This window comes from Malaclemys terrapin (genome assembly GCF_027887155.1).
Source record: "Malaclemys terrapin pileata isolate rMalTer1 chromosome 20 unlocalized genomic scaffold, rMalTer1.hap1 SUPER_20_unloc_4, whole genome shotgun sequence".
NCBI classification, from domain to species: Eukaryota; Metazoa; Chordata; order Testudines; family Emydidae; genus Malaclemys; species Malaclemys terrapin.
In genome coordinates, this window is record NW_026530191.1 from 81,350 (window position 1) to 103,189 (window position 21,840).

The window sequence follows — 21,840 nt, forward strand, 5'->3', positions numbered from 1 at the left end:
AACCCTTACTGATACGCTGGGGCATAGGGGAGCACGCGCAGGCTCTGGAGTGACTGGCACCTCTGGGGGAAGTGACCAAGACGTATCCACATGCCCATCTTAACCTACCAGTCCCCACTCCCCCAAACCAGGGAGAGAACCCAGGAGTCCTGGCTCCCAGCGGCCTCTGCTCTAACCACTAGCCCCCACTCTCCACCCAGGTCTGGGGAGAGAACCCAGGAGTGTGTGAGGGGAAGAACGGGGGGGACACAATAGTTATTTAATGGGAGGGGGGGTGAGAGGCCAAACGCTCTATCATGATTCAAACACAGATCACCCCCATCCCCAGCTGCCGTTTTCCGGCTCCGCCTCTCGGGGAAATTTCCCCGGCGCAAGTGCCGGTTGCTGGCGTCTCCCCGGAAAATCTGACCCTCTCCGAGCCGTGCGCTGTGGAACGGTTGCAAGACGCGGGCCCGGAGCTGGAGGAGGCTGTGGGGCGGATGTGGGAACGGCCAGCGGGGATCTCAGAGGTTGGCAGAAGAACGACGATTGTTCCGTGTCCAGCTGGGGGTGGAGAAGAAGGAGCTTGCAGCCAGGGCGGTACTCAGACCAACTTTCTGGCCCGGATTACCTGGCATCCCCCGCGCTGGAGGGTTTTAAGAACAGGTTGGGGACGCACCTGTCGGGATGATACAGGTTTCCGTGGCCTTGCCTTGGCGCATCCCCCCATCATGCTTCCTCTTGGCCTGATGTTTCTAGGACTGTTACCCCCACATGGGCCCCCCAAATTTGTGATGGCTTCCCCAGCGGCTGGGCCTTTCCTCCCACCAGTCAACTTGGGGCGGTGTCACCTGGTTCTTCGTTGCTCCCTTCCCGCCACTGCGTTAACCGCCGTGCAAAGCCAAGAGGGAAACCGAGGCACGGGACAGGCTCATAAATGCATCACCGCAACTTCCCGTGGTGGCAGGCGCGTCTGACAAACATGTCTCCTGGGGCAGGCCGCTGGTCTGGCTCTGAGTCCACCACCGGGGCAGCCGGGCGCCATGCAAAACCAGTGCCTGATTTGGAGTTGGGACGGGTCCCGCTTTTCACGGCGAGGTGGAAGAGCCCTTTGAGCCGGGGTATTTTCTTCCCCTGCAGGGGTTTGCGAACGGTATAAAATCGCCTCTTGGGTCAACGAAACCTGTTGCCTCCGGCAAGTGCCCTGTGCAGCCCTGGAATTTCGTGGCTGTGATCTGCACCCAGAACTTCTTCGGTGCATATCAGAGCAGCCAGACTGGGTCAGGCCAAAGGTCCATCTAGCCCACTATCCTGTCTGCCGACAGTAGTCAGTGCTGGGTGCCCCAGAGGGAATGAACAGAACAGGGAATCATCACGTGATCCATCCCCTGTTGCCCATTCCCAACCTCTGGCAAACAGAGGCCAGGGACACCATCCCTGCCCATCCTGGCTAATAGCCATTGAAGGATCTGTCCTCCATGAACTTATCTAGGTCTTTTTTTGAACCCTGTTATAGTCTTGGCCTTCACAACATCCTCTGGCAAGGAGTTTCACAGGTTGACTGTGCGTTGTGTGAAGAAATACTTCCTTTTGTTCGTTTCAAACCTGCTGCCTGCCCACTTCATTGGATGACCCCTAGTTCTTGTGTTATGAGAAGGAGTAAATAACACTTCCTGATTTAATTTCTCCGCACCAGTCATGATTTTATAGACCTCTATCATATCCCCGTCGTCTCTTTTCCAAGCTGAAAAGTCCCAGTCTTATGAATCGTTCCTTATACGGAAGCCGTTCCAGACCCCTCATCATTTGGAGGTGGGGTAGAGCAGTAGCTCCCCACCGGCTGTATGTTGTTCGGTGTGATATGACAGCCCTGGTCCTGCCTCGCCCCCGGTCGCGCCGGGCGCTGTACAAACCCAGAACAAGGAGCCTGCCCCAGCCCCGGCGAGTTTACGTGCTCTGCTAAGGGCGGAGTTAAGGGTATATCCCGCCTTGACCCTCCGGGCCAGGGAGAAACCAGCACTGAAAGGAATGAATGGCGAGTGGTTCCAGGCTTGAGTCTGAAGCGAGGGAGTCCGGGCACCAAGAGGCTCAGGCCGGCCAAGAAGTGGGGCAGAGACCCCCAAAGCCAGGGGTGTGTCTTAGGCTTCGATTCCCCCCGCCCAGTACCAAGGGCGAACTCCCGGCCGTCCCTGAGGCTGGCTGGCCACCTGGGTAAGCTGGACTAAGTGATCCACAGGCACTCGCCCCAACCAGCCCAAAATATTCAGGTCGCTCCCTGGCCCGAGAGATCAGGCCCTGAGCCCGGGGCAGCCAGGCCGCCAGCAAACTCCCTGCGGATTTAACGAGGGGGACAAAGCAAGGAGTTCTTGGCTGGTTCAAGCCGGGGGACGTGTCCACCCAACTCGGTACGTCCATGGCTCCCAGAGCTGGACAGTCTCGGCACTGAGCAGCCGTCAGGGGGGCCCTGGGGGTCTTGGCATCTGGTTCCCGCGAGAGTCCAAAGAGCAGCGAGCGAAGGATCAGCCGTTCTCGGGCCCTCGGCTTTTATGGCCTGCTTCCCGAATTGCAGGCTAGGGGCCGAGCCCGCTTGCACGTAGCCTGGGCATGGGTGTGGCGGGGCTCTCCGCCCAGGCTGGGTGCTGGGAGGGGCCCCGTTCGCAGCCGCTGGGCCACAGCCGGGCGAACGAATTCACCGGCGGGCAGGTGCCGTTTGCTCCCTGGCGGGCCAGGTTCAGAGCCCAGGTTTTCCCAGGGCGGGAGCAGGCACGGAGGTAGCCCGGGCCAGGAGGGAAGATGGGCCCCAGCAAAGCAGCGTTTCGTGGAGTCTAAACGCACTGGGATGAGTCCAGGACCCACCTTAACCGGCCAACGCCCAGGCCAAAGAGCCGGTTTCGAGCAATGAATGTGTCAGTGCTCAACTGAGGCCGAAAGCCTCGGGAAAAGCTGGCACCTGGTTGGCCACCGTCGCACCCAGAAGCCCTGGCTCCCATCTGTTCCCCTCCCAGAGCTGGGAGAGAACCCAGGAGTCCTGGCTCCCAACCCCCCACTGCTCTAACCACTAGCTCCCACTCCCCTCCCAGAGCCAGGGAGAGAACCCAGGAGTCCTGGCTCCCAGCCCCACCTGCTCTAACCATTAGACCCTACTCCCCTCCCAGAACTGGGAGAGAACCCAGGAGTCCTGGCTCTCAGCCCCCCTGCTCTGACCACTGGACCCCACTCCACTCCCAGAGCCAGGGAGAGAACCCAGGAGTCCTGGCTCCCAACCCACTACTGCTCTAACCACTAGACCCCATTCCCCTCCCAGAGCCAGGAGAGAACCCAGGAGTCCGGGCTCCCCGCCCCCATGGTGAGTAGGCTCCCTGCCCAAAGGTGTTGCTAAAACAGTGCCCAGGCCCCCAGAACAAACACACGCAGGCTCCTCTCCCAGTTCAGCTCCAGCTGACGTAGCCTTGAACCTGCCGCGCCTGGATGTAAACTCCCGAGCCGGCCGGACCCGCCCTGCGGCCTCCTCCCCCACCGCGGCTCTTAGGGGTCACAGACGGAGCTGAGGCAGTCCCGCTGCATGACAACACCATAGAACCCAGGAGTCCTGGCACCCAGCCCCCCCCTGCTCTAACCACTAGACCCCACTCCCCTCCCAGAGCCAGGGAGAGAACCCAGGAGTCCTGGGTGTCCCCCCCACACACACACACTCCCCAGAGTCTGTCTCTGTGACCAGTGGGTCGCTCTGGCCCAGGTCGGTTCCCCCCAAGTCTGGGCTGGGCTCCTGTTTCCCTCCATTGTTCTCCCTGGTCCGGCTCTGGGGGAATTCGATCCTGGTTCAACCAGTCCCAGCCGGAGCTGCCTGGTCACTCTGACCCCGGCTGCGGGGAGTGGGGCGGGGGTCAGCAGGGGGCGCGGGGCTGCGGGGAGTGGGGCACAGGGTTGGCGGGGGGCGCTGGGCTGGGGGGAGTGGGCCGGGGGGGTCGGCGGGGGGCGCTGTGCTGCGGGGAGCAGGGCGGAGGGTCAGTGGGGGGCGCTGTGCTGCGGGGAGCGGGGCAGGGGGCCTGCGGGGGGCGCTGTGCTGCGGGGAGCGGGGCGGGGGGTCGGCGGGGGGCGCTGTGCTGCGGGGAGCGGGACAGGGGGCCTGCGGGGGGCGCTGTGCTGCGGGGAGCGGGGCGGGGGGTCGGCGGGGGGCGCTGTGCTGCGGGGAGCGGGGCGGGGGGTCAGCGGGGGGCACGGGGCTGCAGGGAGCGGGGCACAGGGTTGGCGGGGGCACTGGGCTGGGGGGAGTGGGGCAGGGGGGTCGGCGGGGGGCGCTGTGCTGCGGGGAGCAGGGCGGAGGGTCAGTGGGGGGCGCTGTGCTGCGGGGAGCGGGGCGGGGGGGTCGGCGGGGGGCGCTGTGCTGCGGGGAGCGGGGCAGGGGGCCTGCGGGGGGCGCTGTGCTGCGGGGAGCGGGACAGGGGGCCTGCGGAGGGCGCTGTCCCATGGCAGTCAGTACGAGGTGAGGGGTCCCTGTATAAACAGCCCCTCTGCCCCACCCCAGAGGCAGCTGCACCCCAGGCCATGGCGATTGACCTGCTGGGCCGGTATTGCCCGCTCTGCGCCCCAGCACGGGACACACCCAGCTCTGGGTTCCGGCTCAGCCAGCGAGACACACGAGAGTCGGTTCTAGTCCCATCACTGCAGCTTAGTCTGTCCCTGAGCCCCCAGCCCTCCCCTGCTCTAACCACTAGACGCTGCTCCCCTCCCAGAGCTGGGGAGAGAACCCAGGAGTCCTGGCTCCCAGCCCCCCCCCTCCCGCCCCCAGAGCCCACTCCTCTCCCAGAGCCAGGGAGAGAACCCAGGAGTCCTGGTTCCCAGCCCCCCTGCTCTAACCATTAGGGATGAGGGGGGGTTTATGTTGCATCGTCACAGCTGGTTGAGCCGCTGGTGCGGGGAGGGAGGGGGTAGACGGCTGGGGGGGCGGGGCCCATGTTTACCTGCCCAGGTATGCTGCTGGCGCGGCTGCTGGGGATCACGCCACACACCTGTGTCCAGGTGACGGAGGGGAAAGGACGGTTCCTTGGACACCTAAGAGCCGAATCCGGTGGGACTGAGGGGTGGACCCCCCCTGTTTTCAGTATCTCCCCCCACACACACTTGAGATGCCTGGGGGGGCAACGTGTGAATAGCCGGCGAAAAATCGGGTAAGTGTGTGGGGGGGACAGACTGGAAGGGGTGAGTCTAGCACCCCAGGGATGGGGGGGATGGGCTGAGGGGGTGCCCCCCCACAACTCAGCCCCGTGCCAAGAAATTGCAGGTTATCAGGCCTGAGTCAATATTGTCAGGCTCCTGTGTTGGCCTTGGTCTGGGGAGAAGATGTGGGGCTGGGATGGGAGGTTGTGGGGGGCAGCCCCTTGGGGAGTGGGTCTCCCCCTCATGGACATGGGGGGGGGGGGTGGAGGGAAATAGTCTGTTCCCACACCCTTGATAAACAGACCAGTTCCTCGCAGGGCGAAACATGGGAGGCGTCACTCGAGGGAGAGGCCGTCCCGTCCCGGACGCCTGGGTTCTCTCCCAGCTCTGGGAGGGGAGGCGAGTGGTTAGAGCAGTGGAGCTGGGAGCCAGGACTCCTGGGTTTTCTTCCCAGTTCTAGGCAGGGAGCGGGGTCTAGTGGTTAGAGCAGGGGGGGCGGGGCAGGAAGCCAGGACTCCTGGGTTCTATCTCTGGCTCTGCAGGGAGGGAGGGTGCCACCCCCAGACTCTATCAATGATTCTCTCACTGTCTTTGAACCCTCAAAGTGAAGTGTGAATTGTGGATTCTGTCAACACCATCAAGTATCAGGGGGTAGCCGTGTTAGTCTGTATCTACAAAAACAACAAAGAGTCTGGTGGCACCTTAAAGACTAACAGATTTATTTGGGCATAAGCTTTCGTGAGTATAAACCTCACTTCTTCGGATGTCAACACCATGAGCTCCTCAGGCAGGTGAGTACGGGGTGGGGGACCAGGACTCTTGGGTTCTTGCCCTGGCTGTGGGAGGGGAGTGGGATCTACTGGTTAGAGCAGAGGGCGACTGGGAGCCAGGACTCCTGGGTTCTCTCCCTGGCTGTGGGAGGGGAGCGGGGCTAGTGTTAGAGCAGGGGGGGTCTGGGAGCCAGGATTCATGGGTTCTCTCCCTGGCTTGGGAAGGGGAGTGGGGGCTAGTGGTTAGAGCAGGGGGGGGCTGGGAGCCAGGACTCCTGGGTTCTCTCCCTGGCTGTGGGAGGGGAGCGAGTCTAGTGGTTAGAGCTGGGGGTGGGGCTGGGAGCCAGGAGTCCTGGGTTCTCTCCCTGGCTTGGGGAGGGGAGTGGGGGCTAATGGTTAGAGCAGGGGGGGCTGGGAGCCAGGACCCCTGGGTTCTCTCCCGGCTCGGGGACAGGAATGGGACCCCAGCAATCTGCTCTCCCTGTCGCCAGGCTCCGGCTCTGTTCTCCTGTCGTTTAACTTTCTCTTTCTCCTTCCCTCTTTCTGCAGTGAGGTCTCCAAGCCCAGCGCCAGGGAGATCTACGGTGAGTCTCTGATGAGAGGCGAGGGGAGGACTGGGGGTGAGAGCAGCTGGGCCGCATTATTATTGTAGGGTCTCTCGCAGGTCTTTGGTGAGCTGCTGTGTTGTCGTAGGGTCTCTCTGCTGGGCAAGGGAGTCAGGTGTGCTCATTTGTTATTGTAGGGTCTCTGCTGAGCCGCGGTGTCATTGTCGGGTCTCTGCTGAGCCGCGGTGTTATTGTTGGATCTCTGTGCTGGGCTGTGGTGTTATTGTAGGGTCTCTGTGCTGGGGGGGGCCTCGTCCATGGGGCGGTGTTATTGTAGGGTCTCATGCAGACCCCCTGCTGGCTGTAGTCGCTGCGTTTCCTCCAGCACCCAGGGTGGCGCAGTCCAGAGGCCGACCTGGCAACAGCCCAAAAGGAAACAAAGTGCTTGAACCCCCCCCACCCCAGGGTGTATCTCCCCCTCCCCCCCGGGTGTATATCCCCCCCTGTCTGATTACCAGAACCTGCCCCCCCCCGCCCCAGGGTGCATCTCCCCCCCAGGTGTATATCCCCCCCCGCCATCTGATCACCAGAACCTGCCCCCCCCCATCCCGCCCCAGGAGGGAAACTGAAAGAGAAATAGATCAGGGCCCGGGTTGGAGCCAAAGGAGTTGGGGGCGGGAGTCCTTGCTAATCCCCGCCGCAGCCACCAAACTGGTTTCCCCAGGGCACACTGGGAAAATCACTCCTTGCCCTGGGGCCGGGTGGGAGCCAGCGCCCCCTGGAGGGGAAAGGCCCCATGCCCCATTCCCATCCCCCTGAGCCAGCCAGTGCCTGCCCTGGGGCCGGATGGGAGCTGGTGCCCCCTAGAGGGGACAGGCCCCGCGCCCCATTCCCTGCCCCCCTGAGCCAGCCAGTCCCTGCCCTGGGCCCGGGTGGGAGCCGATGCCCCCGAGAGGGGACAGGCCCCGCGCCCCACTCCTCCTTTATAATTTGCCCGTCTCTTGTCACAGAGCAGAGGAAGAAATATTCCAACTTCATCATGGCCGACGTCTCCCAATACACCGTCAACGTGAGCCTGGGGCTCTTGGGGTGCAGTTGGGGGGAAGCGGGGGGGGGGTCACATGGGCCCCACTAGGGAGAGGGTAACTAGGGGCCCGCAGCCCCGATCTGGCCCCAGGGCAGGGACTGGCTGTCTAGGGTGTGTGTGGGGGGGTAATGGGGCAGGGCCCCAAAGGGGGCTGTTAGGGGCCGCAGGGGGCAGTGCTGTGTGGGGAGGTGTTAGGGTTTGTTTGGGGGAAAGGGGCTTGGGGGCTGGGTGTGGGGGGCTGGAGGGAGGGGCTGGTGCGGCTGGGGCTGCAGGGGAGTGTGTTGGGAGCCTGTGGGCTGTGGGGGGGTTGTGGGGGGGCTGCCAAGGGGGCATTGGGCCTGGGGAGGGGTCTGGGGGTTTGCATAGTGAGCATTGGGCTTGGGGGGGCTGTGGGCTGGGGCGGTGTTGGGAGCCTGTGGGGGCTGCATAGGGGTTGTTGGGGGTGGGGCTGCATAGGGGGCCTTGGGCCTGGGGGCTGTGTGTGGGCGGCTCTGGGCTCACCCCCTGCCCCCCCCCCCAGCACCTGGTGACGTTCCCAGTGGGGGAGGCGGTGGAGCTGCGCTCGGTGGAGGACGCCGTGCGCAAAGTGGCCGCCATGGAGAGCCAGGGCCAGGTCTGGGCCCAGGAGATGCTGCTGCAGGTCACTGGGTCGGCCATCAGACTGCTCGACGTCCACTCCAAGGTGTGTGGGGGGCCTGGGCGGGAGGGGCTGGGGAGGCTGGGTCCGAGGGTGGTTCTGGGTCCAAGGGAGGGTCTGGGGGCACTGGGTCTGGGGGAGGGTCTGCAGGTTCTGGGTCTGGGGGTGCTGGGTTTGGGGGTGCTGGGTCTGGGGGAGGGTCTGGGGGTGCTGGGTCTGGGGGAGGGTCTGCAGGTTCTGGGTCTGGGGGTGCTGGGTTTGGGGGTGCTGGGTCTGGGGGAGGGTCTGGGGGTGCTGGGTCTGGGGGAGGGTCTGGGGATGGTTCTGGGTGCAGGGGAGGGTCTGGGGGCGCTGGGTCTGGGGGCTCTGGGCCGGGTGGAGCTGGGTCTGGGGGTGCTGGGTCTGGGGGTGGTTCTGGGGGCGCTGGGTCTGGGGGCTCTGGGCTGGGTGGAGCTGGGTCTGGGGGTGCTGGGTCTGGGGGTGGTTCTGGGTCCAGGGGAGGGTCTGGGGGCGCTGGGTCTGGGGGCTCTGGGCCGGGTGGAGCTGGGTCTGGGGGTGCTGGGTCCAAGGGAGGGTCTGGGGGCACTGGGTCTGGGGGAGGGTCTGCAGGTTCTGGGGGTGCTGGGTCTGGAGGTGGTTCTGGGGGTGCTGGGTCCGGGGGAGGGTCTGGGGGTGCTGGGTCTGGGGGCGTTGGGTCTGGGGGTGGTTCTGGGTCCAGGGGAGGGTCTGGGGGTGGGTCTGGGGGTGCTGGGTCTGGGGGAGGGTCTGGGGGTGGTTCTGAGTCCAGGGGAGGGTCTGGGGGCGCTGGGTCTGGGGGCTCTGGGCCGGGTGGAGCTGGGTCTGGAGGTGCTGGGTCCAAGGGAGGGTCTGGGGGTTCTGGGTCTGGGGGTGGGTCTGGGTCCAGGGGAGGGTCTGGGGGCGCTGGGTCTGGGGGAGGGTCTGCAGGTTCTGGGTCTGGGGGTGGGTCTGGGTCCCAGGGAGGGTCTGGGAGTGTCAGGCCGGCCGTGACTCTGTCGCCCCCCGCAGGAGGAGCTGGAGAGCTACGGGCTGGCGGGGATGCTGCGCTGCGAGGCCGTGCTACCCGGCGCCCGCGCCCACTCCCTGCTGCTCCTCGTGTGCCAGGAGCCCCAGCAGACCCAGCCCGACGCCCACTTCTTCCAGTGCGCCCACATCGGGGTGAGCAGCCGCCCTTGGGGACTGCGAGAGGGAGGGGGCAGCCTCGCCCGGTCGCCTGGGTTCCTACTCTGCCCTGGGGTTCCTGCCTCTTTAAGTGCCACTGGCTCCGCCCCCTTTGATTGACATAACTAGCCCCGCCCCTTTCACTTGAAGGCATTGGCCCCACCCCTTTGCAACCGGACTCCTGGGTTCCTCCTGCTGGGATGCCCCCACCATGCACTGTGATCCACTGGTCCCGCCCATATGGTGACATCACTAGCCCCACGGTTGCCTTTTAACAGCCCTGGGCAGTGATAGCGCCACCCTTTTTGCATCATGCCCCTGGGCTCCACCACTGGCCCTAGGAACAAGCCTTCATGGGCCAATCAGGATGTGGCTCCCACATGGCAGGAAGTCCCGCCTACTGATGACAGGGACTTCCATGCGGCATGAGCCAATCAGCTTCCAGAGCCACAATTTCTATTGCAAAAAGTCCCGCCTTTCTGCCAGTGTGAGGAGCGTCAGCCAATCAACTTCTTGAGCCAGGACATCACAGCGAGTCCTGCCTTCTGGGGGGGGGGGGGGGGGGGGCGGGATGGCCATGTGGCATCAGCCAATCAGCTTCCTAGGACTGTAGTGTCCAATGCAGGAAGTCCCGTCTTCCAATGGGAGGGATGTCTCTGCTGAATCAGCCAATCAGCTTCAAAGGGCCTTGGATGCATTCCAGGAAGTCCTGCCTCCCCATGGAGGATTGACAGCTGTCGGCCCCTCCCTCTAGTGGGGAAGTGGGGGTCTGACTCTGGGGGAAGATGGGGAAAATGCTGTTGTGCCTCCTCCAGTCCCCATGCCAAGGGGGCCGGCCACCCCGAGGCATGCTGGGTGTTCTGATCTGGCTGGCACGGACCCACACGAGGGAGTTCCCGCTATCCTGCCCCCTGGATCAGACCCACGGGCCCATCTACGCTGGTATCCCACCCACCTCAGGACAAACTCATGGGCCCATCTACCCCGGTATCTGACCTGTGCCGTTCCCCCCACCCCACAGGCGGAGGCGATCCGGGAGGATATTAACAGTGCCCTGCTGGACTTCAAATCGGGAAGCAACGCTCAGCGGAAAGAAGCGCTCAGGTGGGGCGGGACCCCGGAGTCCGGGGGACTTTGGCTGGGCGGGTGCATTGTGGGGGGCCAAACTGGGGTGCAGGCGCTCTGGCCTGGGTGCAGGTTTGACCTTGGGGGTGAAGCGGAAGCCCGATGCGGGGGGGTTGTTGGAGGAGTTTTGGGGGGCTGAAGTAAAGGAGGGACGCCATAGCGGGTGGGGGTCATGGGGCAGACCAGGGGGGTGAGGTTATGGGGGGCCCCACAGAGGCATGAGAGTGGGGTGACGGAGGATCTAGAGGGTGTGAAAGGAGGACCCCCGCATGGGCTGGTGGAAGCTGGGGGTGGGGGAGAGAAATGGGGGTGACAGAGGCAGCCTCCAGGGGAGATAGGACTAGAGGGGTGTAAGGGGAAACACTGAGGGGCTGGGGGGACCCCCTCTAGGCTGGGGGTGATGGGGCAGGCTGGGGAGCCAGGGGGTGGGGGCTTGGGTACATTTTTGGGTGTCTCCCATCCCCCCCTCAATCCCCACCCCTTATCGTTCACAGAGCAAACCAGGAGATGATGCAGAAGGGGGTACCACCACCCCCGGGGGGGACAGGCCCCCGGCCCCCACCCCCTCACAGGAAGGTGGTGATCACCCCCTCAGCCACTCTGAATGAGATGGAGACGCAGAGTCAGGGAGGCGCAGGTGTGTGTGTGTGGCGGGGGGGGGGGGGGGGGGCAGAGCCAGGGAGGGAACCCAGGAGTTCTGGCTCCCAGGCCTCCCTGCTCTAACCACTAGACCCCACTCCCTGAGCCCGATGAGAACCCAGGAGTCCTGACCCCCTGTCCTTTCTGCCCCCAGCTGACCCCTCGGACACAGGCGCGCTGCGGACTGAGCGTGATGTGGTGAGTTGGGCTGGGGGGGCGGGATTTGGGAGTGTTAGGGTACAAGGGACAGGGTGTTGGGGGGGAGCCGGGGGCTGGGCGGCAGCGGGGGGAAGGGAGATTTGGGGGGGTGAAGAATGAGGTGGGGTTGGGTGGCGGGATTTGGGGGTGTTGGGGGTTAGGGTACAAGGGACGGGGTGTCGGGGAGGAGCCGGGGGGCTGGGTGGAAGTGGGGGGAGGGGAGATTTGGGGGTGTTGGGGTACAAGGGACGGGGTGTTGGGGGGGAGCCGGGGGAGGGGAGATTTGGGGGGGAGGGATGAAGTGGGGCTGGGATTGCATGTTCGCCCCATCCCCTGGCTGGGGGCGGGGGATGATCTGCTGCAGCCCCCACCCCCGAGCTGTCAGGGACTTGGGGGTGGGGACTCTGGGGGCTGCACAGAGGGACCCAGACCCTCCCACTCACCCCCAGCCCCCCCGGTTACTCTCCCCCCAGGAGCTGCTGAACCGGATCTTCGACGACATCGAAGCTTTCGTGGGCAAACTGCAGAAATCAGCCGAGGCCTTTCGGATCCTGGAGCAGCTGAAACGGTCGGGCCGGGGGCGCCGCCGGGAGCCGGGGGGTGAGAGACCCCGAGACCTCCCCTTTGCCCCCCCGAGACCTCCCATCTCCTCCCCACCCCGTCCTGCCCACCATACACCCCGCACTGGGCCAAGAGGTGCTGCCAGGAGATGGGGTGAGAGAAACCCCTCCGCCCCCCCACATGAGATCTCCCCTATCTGCCCCCCCAATACACCCCATACTTGGAATTACCCGGGGACACCACCAGGTGCTAAGGGTGAGCTACCCCCTTCCTCAGCAGCCCTCCTCGGAAACCCCTTTCCCCGCCCCCACCGCGCCCCGCCAGCGCCGGGTTAACCCTTTCCTTCCCCTGCAGAGGGGCTGCTGACCCTGCGGGCCCGGCCACCCGCCATGGAAGAGTTCGAGGACACCCTGGCCAAGATGAAATATTCCTTCAGCCTCCTGGTGAGTGACGGCTGGGGAGGGGGGAATGCAGCCCTGTATCTCCCCCTGCAACGGGGACCTCCATTCGCCCCGCCATGGGACCCAGGAGTCCTGGCTCCCAGCATCCCCTCCCCCTGTTCTAATCCACTGGACCCCACTCCTCTCCCAGAGCCAGGGAGAGAACCCAGGAGTCCTGGCTCCCGGTTCCCCCTGCTCTAACCACTAGACCCCACTCTCCCCTCCCTAGTGAAAGAACCCAGGAGTCCGGTCACTCTCCCTCCCCCTCCCCATCTGGAATTTGTGGGGTTCATTGACCCAGAGTGGGGGGGTCTCTCTCCCTTCCCCTCCCCCCAGGCAAGACTCCAGTCAAACATCTCAAATCCCACTTCGGAGGAGCTGGTTCACTTCCTGTTTGGCCCCCTGAAAATGGTGAGTGGGGGGTTGGGGGGCAGAAGTGTGGGGGGGCTGCCCTAGCCCCAGCTGTGGGGCTTGGAATTGCCAGTGCTGGGGTTGGGGAGGGGAACGGAGGGGCCTGCGTGAGCTGGGGTTGGAGGGGAGACCCTGGCTTGTGGGGAGGGGGGCTGAAGTGGCCAGGAGCAGGACTGGAGGGGTTGGGGGGAACATGGCGGGGGCTGGGCATTTGGGGACTCTGAGCTGGGGGGTTAGGGGAGGAGGGGACCGCAGGGTCTTGAGTTGTGGGGATCCGGGGGTGGGAGGATTGGGGGGAGGGATCCCAGCATGGGGGGAGCTGGAGGGAGTGGAGGGAGGGATCCCACCATGGGGGGGCTTTGTGAGGGTTGTGGCTGGAGTGGGGGCAGTTGCTGTCTCCTTGGAATGGCTGGGGGGTGTGGGGGGATCTGGGGGGCTGCAGAGGATGGGAGGGGAGATAGCGGGACGCTGGAAGGGGCAGTGGGGGGTCTCTTGCTGACCCTGGTCGAGGGGGGGGGGGGCTGGGATCCAGGGGTCTCTCTCACCTCTCCCTGTTCCCTCTCCCCCCCAGGTGGTGGAGTCGTCGGGGGGCCCAGAGTTTGCCAGTGAGATCCGCTCCCCCATGCTGACCCTGGAGGCCGTCACCCTGCTGCGGGGCTGCCTGGGGGCCCAGGAGACCAAGCTGTGGGGCTCGCTGGGTGACAACTGGACCCGGCCCCGGTACCTCGCTCACCCTGGGGCTAGGGGGGGGGGGGAGCAGAGCTCGGGCGCTGCTTTTGGTTCTCCATGATGTCTGCCCAAGATTGTGCCCGGCTCTGCCAGGCGTGGGAATCTGCCCCCGGTTCCTTGATTTTTCACCCACGATTCCACTGGTTTGCCTGTGATTTTCACCCATGATTCTGTGATTTTCCACTCATGATTCTGTGATTTTCACCCACGATTGTTGTCCATGGTTCCTTCATTTTCACCCATGGTTCAGTAATTTTTTACCCATGATTGTTGCCCATGATTCCTTGATTTTTCATCCATGATTCCACGTTTTGCCCATGGTTTCCATGATTCCACATTTTGCCCATGGTTTTCACCCATGATTGTTGCCCACAGTTCCATGGTTTTTGTCCCTAATTCTGTGGTTTTTTTACCCATGATTGTTGCCTGTGATTCCTTGATTTTTCACCTGTGATTCCATGTTTTATCCATGATTTTCACCCATGATTCTGTGATTTTTCACCCATGATTTTTGCCCCAGGGCATCTTGATTTTTTTCACCCATGATTCCATTGGTTTGCCCGTGATTTTCATCCATGATTTTCACCCATGATTCTGTGATTTTTTCACTCATGATTCTGTGATTTTTCACGCACGGTTCTGTGATTTTCACTCATGATTGTTGCCCAAGGTTCCTTGATTTTCATCCGTGATTCTGTGATTTTCACCCATGATTGTTGCCCGTGATTCCTTGATTTTTCATCCATGATTCCACATTTTGCCCATGGTTTTCACCTGTGATTTTTGCCCACCGTCCATGATTTTTACCCCTGACTCTGTGATTTTTTCACCCATGATTGTTGCCCAGGATTCCTTGATTTTCACCCATGATTTCACCCCCAATTTCTGCCCATTGATTTCTGCCCATGATTCCTGGATTTCGCCATGGTTCCAGCCATCCGTGGTTTTGTCTCTCCCCACAGGGTGGAGTTCCCCGGGGACTACGCCACCCCTTATACCCTGACCTTCCAAAGCGGTTGGGTCCCGCCCCGCCTGGGCCCCGATGGGCAGCCCTGGGAGGATCCGGTGGAGACCCAGCACCGGCATGAAGTGCGCCGGGCGCAGGTGACTGGCATGGGGGAGAGGTGACCCCTCATCAGATGAGGGCAGAGGGGAGTGTGGGGTGGGGAGGAGGCAGGTGTGGGGGGCAGTTGTGGGGGATGGGAGCGGGAACGTGGGGTGTGGGGGGGAAGGTGGGGATTGGGGGAGCACAGTGGGGGGAGGGGGTGACTAGAAAATGGGGGTAAGAGAGATCAGAGGGTGGGAGGTGGGGGCAGATGGCTGGGGGGTGCAGTGGGGTATGGGGAGAGTTGCGGGGGGGGTCACAGCAGGGAGGTCACTCTCCCCCCACTCACTCCATTCCCCCCGCTTCTTTCTGCAGCAATCGGCTCCTCCAATCGAAGCCAATGGGTACGTAGCCCCCCGCCCGTGTCCCCCTCACGCACACTGCCCCTTCCCCCCCCCACAAGCTGTCCTCACCCCCATGCATGGGGGGCAGGTGGGAGGGGGGTGCTGGGGCTCAGAGAGGCCGGGGGGGCCTGTGGAGGGAAGGAACTCGGTGCAGGGAGGTTGGGGGGGTCCCAGAGTGGGAGGGAGATGGGGGGGACGGAGCTGAGGTTGGGGGGGGTCGAAGGGGTCATTTCAGCTGAGGAACCTAAAAAGGTCTTTTCTTTGTTTTCTCTCTTTGTTTCTCTTTGTCGGGGGGGGGCAGGTGGGTTCGGTGGTGAGGGGGGCGGGGGCAAGATAGGGGGTGGGAGGGAGGCGGGGGGCAGAGGGGGTTGGGGGGCTGGCTTGGGGTGTAGGGTGGTTAGGGGGAGGGAGGGGATCTGGAGGGGTTAGATGGAGAGGGGTGAGGGGAGGGGGCAGTGGAGGGGGTGAGAGAGGTGGGGTCAGGGGTTGGCTGGGGGGCAGGGGAGTGAGGGGGCACATAGGACGCTAGGCCTCAGTGAGGGACTGGTGACTGGGAAGGGGGGCACACTGGGGGGAGGCATAGGGTGGGGAGAGCTGCCCCAGATGTCATAGCGGGGAGCACTTGACGGGGATAGAGAGGAAGGAGGGAACGAAAGAGGAAGACATCGGAGGAGAGAGAGCCCGTCCCGCCAGCGCCCCACCCCCCCCAGCAGCCCAGCCAAGGTAGGGAGTGGGGGGGAGGACTTGGGGGGGCATAGACCTTTCTCCCTCCTTCCTCCTGCATGGGCTTGGCTGCTGGGGGTGCCCCTGCCCCTCCCCCCGCATTGTGAGACGTGACCCCTTGGGCCCCAGCGCGGTGCAGACGCTTTAACTTCGCAGCATGTGTACGGCGGGGGGGGGGGGGGGGTTTCTATGCCCTGAGATGGGGGGGCAGGGGAATAAGGGAGAACCCAAGTGTCCTGGCTCCCATCCCCCCCTGCTCTAACCACCAGCTCCCACTCTCCTCCCAGAGCCGGGGAGAGATCCCAGGAGTCCTGGCTCCCAGCCCCCCCTGCTCTAACCACTAGACCCCTCTTCCCTCCCAAAGCCAGGGAGAGAACCCAGGAGTCCTGGCTCCCAGCCCCTCTCCCCCCCCCGGTCTCTCCACTAGATCCCCCACCCCCTGACCCAGTTTTCCTCCCCTCTCCCCCCAGCCACAGACAGACAGAAGACGGCAGGCTTGTGAGCTGCAAGTATGACTTTGTAGCCAGGAACAGCAATGAACTGTCTGTCCTGCAGGGGGAGCTTCTGGAGGTGAGTCTGTCTGTGGGTTTCCCTGGCTGGGGCCACTGCTGCGGGGAAGCTCGCAGAACGGGGGCACTGCTGGGGAAAGGGCGCAACATCACGAGTTCCTGGCTGGAGGCACTGCTGGGGGGAAAGCTCCCAGCGCCAGGGCACTGCTGGGGGGGAAGCTTGCAATGCCGGGGCACTGCTGAGGGGAAGTTTGCAGCATCCAGGGTCCCCAGCTGGGGGCACTGCTGGGGGGTAGTGCGTAACATCTGGGGTTCCTGGCTGGGGGCACTGCTGCGAGAGAAGCTCACAGCACTGGGGCACTGCTGGGGGGAAGTTTGCAGCGCCAGGACACACCTCCCCGCCCCGGCCGGGACAGTGCCCGTGGCTCAGCGTCTCTCCCTCCAGGTGCTGGACGACACCAAGAAGTGGTGGAAGGTTCAGAACCGCTCCGGCCAGCAGGGCTACGTCCCCTTCAACATCCTCAGCCCACTGCCGGCCACCCAGAACCGAGGCCCGGGAGACCTGCTCAACGGCACCGACAGCACCGGCTCCAGCCCCCGCCAGACCAGAGCCCCGGTGAGCCCAGCAATACGGGAGTGGAGAATTGGACCTCTAGGGGGCGCTGGCTCCCATCCGGGGCCCAGGGCAGGGACTGGCTGGCTCAGGGGGGGGCAGGGAATGGGGCGCGGGGCCTGTCCCCTCTAGGGGGCACCGGCTCCCATCCGGCCCCAGGGCAGGGACGGGCTGGCTCAGGGGGGCAGGGAATGGGGCGCGGGGCCTGTCCCCTCTAGGGGGCGCCAGCTCCCATCCGGGCCCAGGGCAGGGACTGGCTGGTTCAGGGGGGCAGGGAATGGGACATGACGCTACGGGGGACTAATATTTCTTCCCCCCGCCTGCGATCCTGACTAGGGCCCCCCAGGCCTGCCGGCTCTGAAGAAAAAGGTCCCAGCCCCGAATGGGACCCAGTGGAACGGCTCCGAGGGGCTTGGCCTAGACCCCAATGAGAGAGGTAAGGAGCCCCCTATATGTTAGGGGAGAGGGGCAGTACCCCATGGAGACCCCAGGACCTGCCCCCTATGTGTGGGGGGAATGGGATCCCCCATAAAGACCCCAGGCCCCGCCCCTTGTGGTGTGTGTGGGGGGAGGCCGGGGGAGGGGCTGTATCCCAGAGGGGTCCCCAGGCCCCGCCCCTTTCCCGGTGCATGCTGGGTAACGGGCAGCTCTCCCGTCCCGCAGAGCGGCTGAACGAGGAGCTGCTGCAGCGCCTGGCGGCCGGCCGGGGCGCCCCCGCCAAGCCCTTCCTGGTGCACCGGACGCCGGACACGGCGGTGCCGCTGGACCACGACTCCGACCCCGCCCAGGTCCAGGCCTGGCTGGAGGCCAAGGGCTTCGAGCCCCTGTGAGTGGGCCTTGGGCACTGGGACGGGCGCGGGCACATGGGCGCGCTCTGATTGGCTAGCTTGATACGCCTCTGCTTCCCCATTGGCTGGCTCGGCACCTCCTGGCTTCTGACTGGCGGGGGCATCCCGCCATCCTCTGCTTGCCAGCCCTATGTCCACTCTGATTGGCCGGCTCGGCAGTTCCTGGCTTCTGATTGGTTAGGGGGAGGGCTGCGACATTGTGGCTGTCTGATACGTCCTTTCTCTCTGTTCTGATTGGCTGGTCTGGAGCCTCTTGGCTTCTAATTGGCTTGTGGAACTCTCAAACACCCCCCCCCCCCCGTGATTGCTTGAATCAACTTTCCTCTCCACTCTGATTGGCTGGTTCTTCCCTGCTGGAGGAGCCCACTTCTCTTGCTGCTCCCTGATTGGTGGTGGCTCAGAACCGCCACTTGCGATTGGTCGGCTGGATCCCAGGCAAGCTGTGATTGGGTGGTGCCTTCCCATGGACTCCTTCATAATCGCATTTCATTGGACAGCCGGCGAAGCGGCAAAAAGATGCTAATAATTAATTGGACCAATCAGAAAAGAGGATGGGGGGGCATTAACCAATCACGTGGCAGCTGAGGTGCGGATGTGTGGTGCTGTTTAAAGTCTCTCTTGCCTCAGTGTCCACCAGCGTCATGGCTGGGGGCACTGCTGGGGGGAAGCTCGCTGCACTGGGAGGGTCCCCGGCTGCAGCCACTGCTGGGGGGAAGCTTGCAGCACTGGGAGGGTCAGTGCCAGGGGACACTGCTGGGGGGAAGCTCGCAGCACTGGGAGGGTCAGTGCCTGGGGGCACTGCTGGGGGGAAGCTCGCAGCACTGGGAGGGTCACTGCCTGGGCGGAAGCTCACAGTGCCGGGATGGGGGGTATCAGTGGGAGGGGCTCTGTGGGGCACTTGGCCTGACTGTCCCCCCGCACCCTCCCCCCAGGACGGTGAGCACCCTGGGGGTGCTGAACGGGTCCCAGCTCTTCTCGCTGTGCAAAGCCGAGTTCCAGGCCGTCAGCCCCGAGGAAGGAGCCAGAGTCTACAGCCAGGTCACCGTACACAAGGCCATGCTGGAGGTACCACGATCTGGCCCTAGGACTCCTGGGTTCTCTCCCAGGCTCTGGGGGGAGTGGGGACTAGTGGTTAGAGCAGGGGAGGTGGCTGGGTGCCAGGACTCCTGGGTTCTCTCTCGGGGAGTGGGGTCTAGTGGTTAGAGCAGGAGGGGGCTGGGCACCAGGACTCCTGGGTTCTCTCCCGGCGCGGGGAAGGGGCTGCGGGTACCTAGGGCCGTGACTAACGCCCTCTTTGCCCTCCCAGGACTTTAAGAAAACCTCTGAACTGGAAGCCGTGATGGAGAAACGGAAGAGGAAATCGGAGGGCAAGACAGAAGCATCCCGCTCGTGAGGAAGCCACGGACACGGTGCCCCCCCAGCTGGCAGAGCTCCCCCCACTGGCGAGGGTGCTGCTTGGGGGAGCTGGACCACCGGACCCCCACCCGGCTCACAGACTCTCCCCTCCCCAACTCTCTGTGAGGGTGTCTCCCCAAACTAGACACGCTAAGGACCTCTGCACGGGTATAGATTTCTTCACGGGCATCTGGCTACCACCTGCTCCATTCGGGCTACCACGCCTCTTAAAGGAACAGCCCCCAGCGCATATGTGCCGCTCGTTCCAATTTCCTACCTCCGGGCGTCTTTTTGTTGTTGTTGTTGTTGTTTTTTTACTTCCACTATTTATTTAAGAACGGGGGCAAACTTTAAAATTTAGCGCCTCCCCTTCTCCCTCCAAATGGTATGACCTCCCTTGTCTACAATCCCCCCTCTGTTCCCCCTTAAGTGGTACAACTCCTATACTCCAACCCCCCTGAATTTTGACCCAAATGGTACAGCCCCCCCAGTCTGCACAGTCCTCCACCCCCATGGTATAATCTCCAACATCCCCTTTACCTCTGAAGTGGTATGTCCCCCCATTTTCTCCCCCCAAATGGTACAGCCACCACCACCCCTGTTTCTTCTCAATTGGTATGTACCCTATTCTCCACAATCTTCCCCCCATTTCCACCTAACTGGTATGACTCCCCAGCCTTAGAACCCCCCTATTGCCCCCTAAGTGGTACAACCTCAGTCTCCACAGTGCCCCCTCCATGTTCTCCCCCAGAAATGGCATGACCCCCTTCCCATTGTTCAGCCCCCACCAATGGACCCAACCCACCCACCTCCTGTTCTGATTGGTGCAGACCTGAGGCTAGGGGGCGCAGCAGGGACTCAGAGGACCTCATTGCATGCAGTACCCCCTGCGGCCACCAGAGGGGGACACTCTGTGCTAGTCAGCGCTGCAGCGCCACCAGTCCTAAGGTTGCTTAACAATTTCCATTCCCAGCCCCCTTTTTGGGGGGCTGCTTATAACTCAGCCAAACCAAAACGGCCGGGGCTGTAAGCTCCCAGCTCTGCAGCAGGCTGGGTTGGGGGGGGGGGCCTATTCGGGGCGAATGGATTCAGCTGTTTTCGAGAGGGAGGCTGACAGGGGGGAGACCCACACGTTCAGGTTCAGCCCGTGGGGGCGCCGTGATGCGGTTGGATGGCTCAATTCCACACCACTACGTGCCCTTCGCGGCAGCTCGGCTACTGGCGGGGGGGGGGGAGGGGGCGATGCTCCCCCCCCCCAAAAAACAGGAGGGGGAAAAGCAATAAATAGTGGGAAATGTTGACCCTTCAGGGCCTTTTCACAAGTGCAATATTTATACGGGTGATGAATCTGGGGAGCGTGAATAAAACATGCTGCAAATGTGAGGCTCGTGTGTGGTCTGAATTATGGGGTGCCTGAGCCTGACAGCAGGGCCCACACGTCGCCCAGAGGGGAACAGCCCCATTCCCTGCCCCCGGAGCCAGCCAGTCCCTGCCCTAGGGCCAGATGGGAACCGGCGCCCCCTAGAGGGGACAGGCCCCTGCCCCATTCCCTGCCCCCCCTGAGCCAGCCAGTCCCTGCCCTGGGGCCGGATGGGAGCCAGCGCCCCCTAGAGGGGACAGGCCCCTGCCCCATTCCCTGCCCCCCTGAGCCAGCCAGTCCCTGCCCTAGGGCCAGGTGGGAGCTGGTGCCCCCTAGAGCGGACAGGCCCCATGCCCCATTCCCCACCCCCCTGAGCCAGCCAGTCCCTGCCCTAGGGCCAGATGGGAACCGGCGCCCCCTAGAAGGGAAAGGCCCCTGCCCCATTCCCTGCCCCCCCTGAGCCAGCCAGTCCCTGCCCTAGGGCCAGGTGGGAGCCGGTGCCCCCTAGAGCGGACAGGCCCCATACCCCATTCCCTGCCCCCCTGAGCCAGCCAGTCCCTGCCCTAGGGCCAGGTGGGAGCCGGCGCCCCCTAGAGGGGAAAGGCCCCATGCCCCATTCCCCACCCCCCTGAGCCAGCCAGTCCCTGCCCTAGGGCCAGGTGGGAGCCGGCGCCCCCTAGAGGGGACAGGCCCCATGCCCCATTCCCCACCCCCCTGAGCCAGCCAGTCCCTGCCCTGGGGCCGGATGGGAGCTGGTGCCCCCTAGAGGGGACAGGCCCCGGGCCCCATTCCCTGCCCCCCCTGAGCCAGCCAGTCCCTGCCCTAGGGCCAGGTGGGAGCCGGCGCCCCCTAGAGCGGACAGGCCCCATGCCCCATTCCCCACCCCCCTGAGCCAGCCAGTCCCTGCCCTAGGGCCAGGTGGGAGCCGGCGCCCCCTAGAGGGGACAGGCCCCATGCCCCATTCCCCACCCCCCTGAGCCAGCCAGTCCCTGCCCTAGGGCCAGGTGGGAGCCGGCGCCCCCTAGAGGGGAAAGGCCCCATGCCCCATTCCCCACCCCCCTGAGCCAGCCAGTCCCTGCCCTAGGGCCAGGTGGGAGCCGGCGCCCCCTAGAGGGGACAGGCCCCATGCCCCATTCCCCACCCCCCTGAGCCAGCCAGTCCCTGCCCTGGGGCCGGATGGGAGCTGGTGCCCCCTAGAGGGGACAGGCCCCGGGCCCCATTCCCTGCCCCCCCTGAGCCAGCCAGTCCCTGCCCTAGGGCCAGGTGGGAGCCGGCGCCCCCTAGAGCGGACAGGCCCCATGCCCCATTCCCCACCCCCCTGAGCCAGCCAGTCCCTGCCCTAGGGCCAGGTGGGAGCCGGCGCCCCCTAGAGGGGACAGGCCCCATGCCCCATTCCCCACCCCCCTGAGCCAGCCAGTCCCTGCCCTAGGGCCAGGTGGGAGCCGGCACCCCCTAGAGGGGACAGGCCCCATGCCCCATTCCCTGC

At 64.1% G+C, this 21,840-nt stretch overlaps 1 protein-coding gene across 1 annotated transcript; it reads left to right on the forward strand.

The window, feature by feature from the left end:
• Nucleotides 1-5,906: 5,906 nt before the first annotated feature.
• On the forward strand, nucleotides 5,907-20,377 carry EPS8L1 (EPS8 like 1). Its single transcript, XM_054015057.1, has 20 exons — nucleotides 5,907-5,927; nucleotides 6,456-6,490; nucleotides 7,462-7,520; nucleotides 8,059-8,220; nucleotides 9,202-9,351; nucleotides 10,376-10,458; nucleotides 10,974-11,116; nucleotides 11,273-11,316; nucleotides 11,790-11,916; nucleotides 12,232-12,320; nucleotides 12,654-12,728; nucleotides 13,300-13,448; nucleotides 14,420-14,561; nucleotides 14,878-14,906; nucleotides 16,100-16,199; nucleotides 16,584-16,754; nucleotides 17,088-17,187; nucleotides 17,415-17,577; nucleotides 18,532-18,664; nucleotides 18,906-20,377. The coding sequence occupies exons 1-20, from the start codon at nucleotides 5,911-5,913 to the stop codon at nucleotides 18,990-18,992; spliced, it is 2,058 nt and encodes a 685-aa protein (XP_053871032.1). The 5' UTR covers nucleotides 5,907-5,910; the 3' UTR covers nucleotides 18,993-20,377.
• Nucleotides 20,378-21,840: the final 1,463 nt, after the last annotated feature.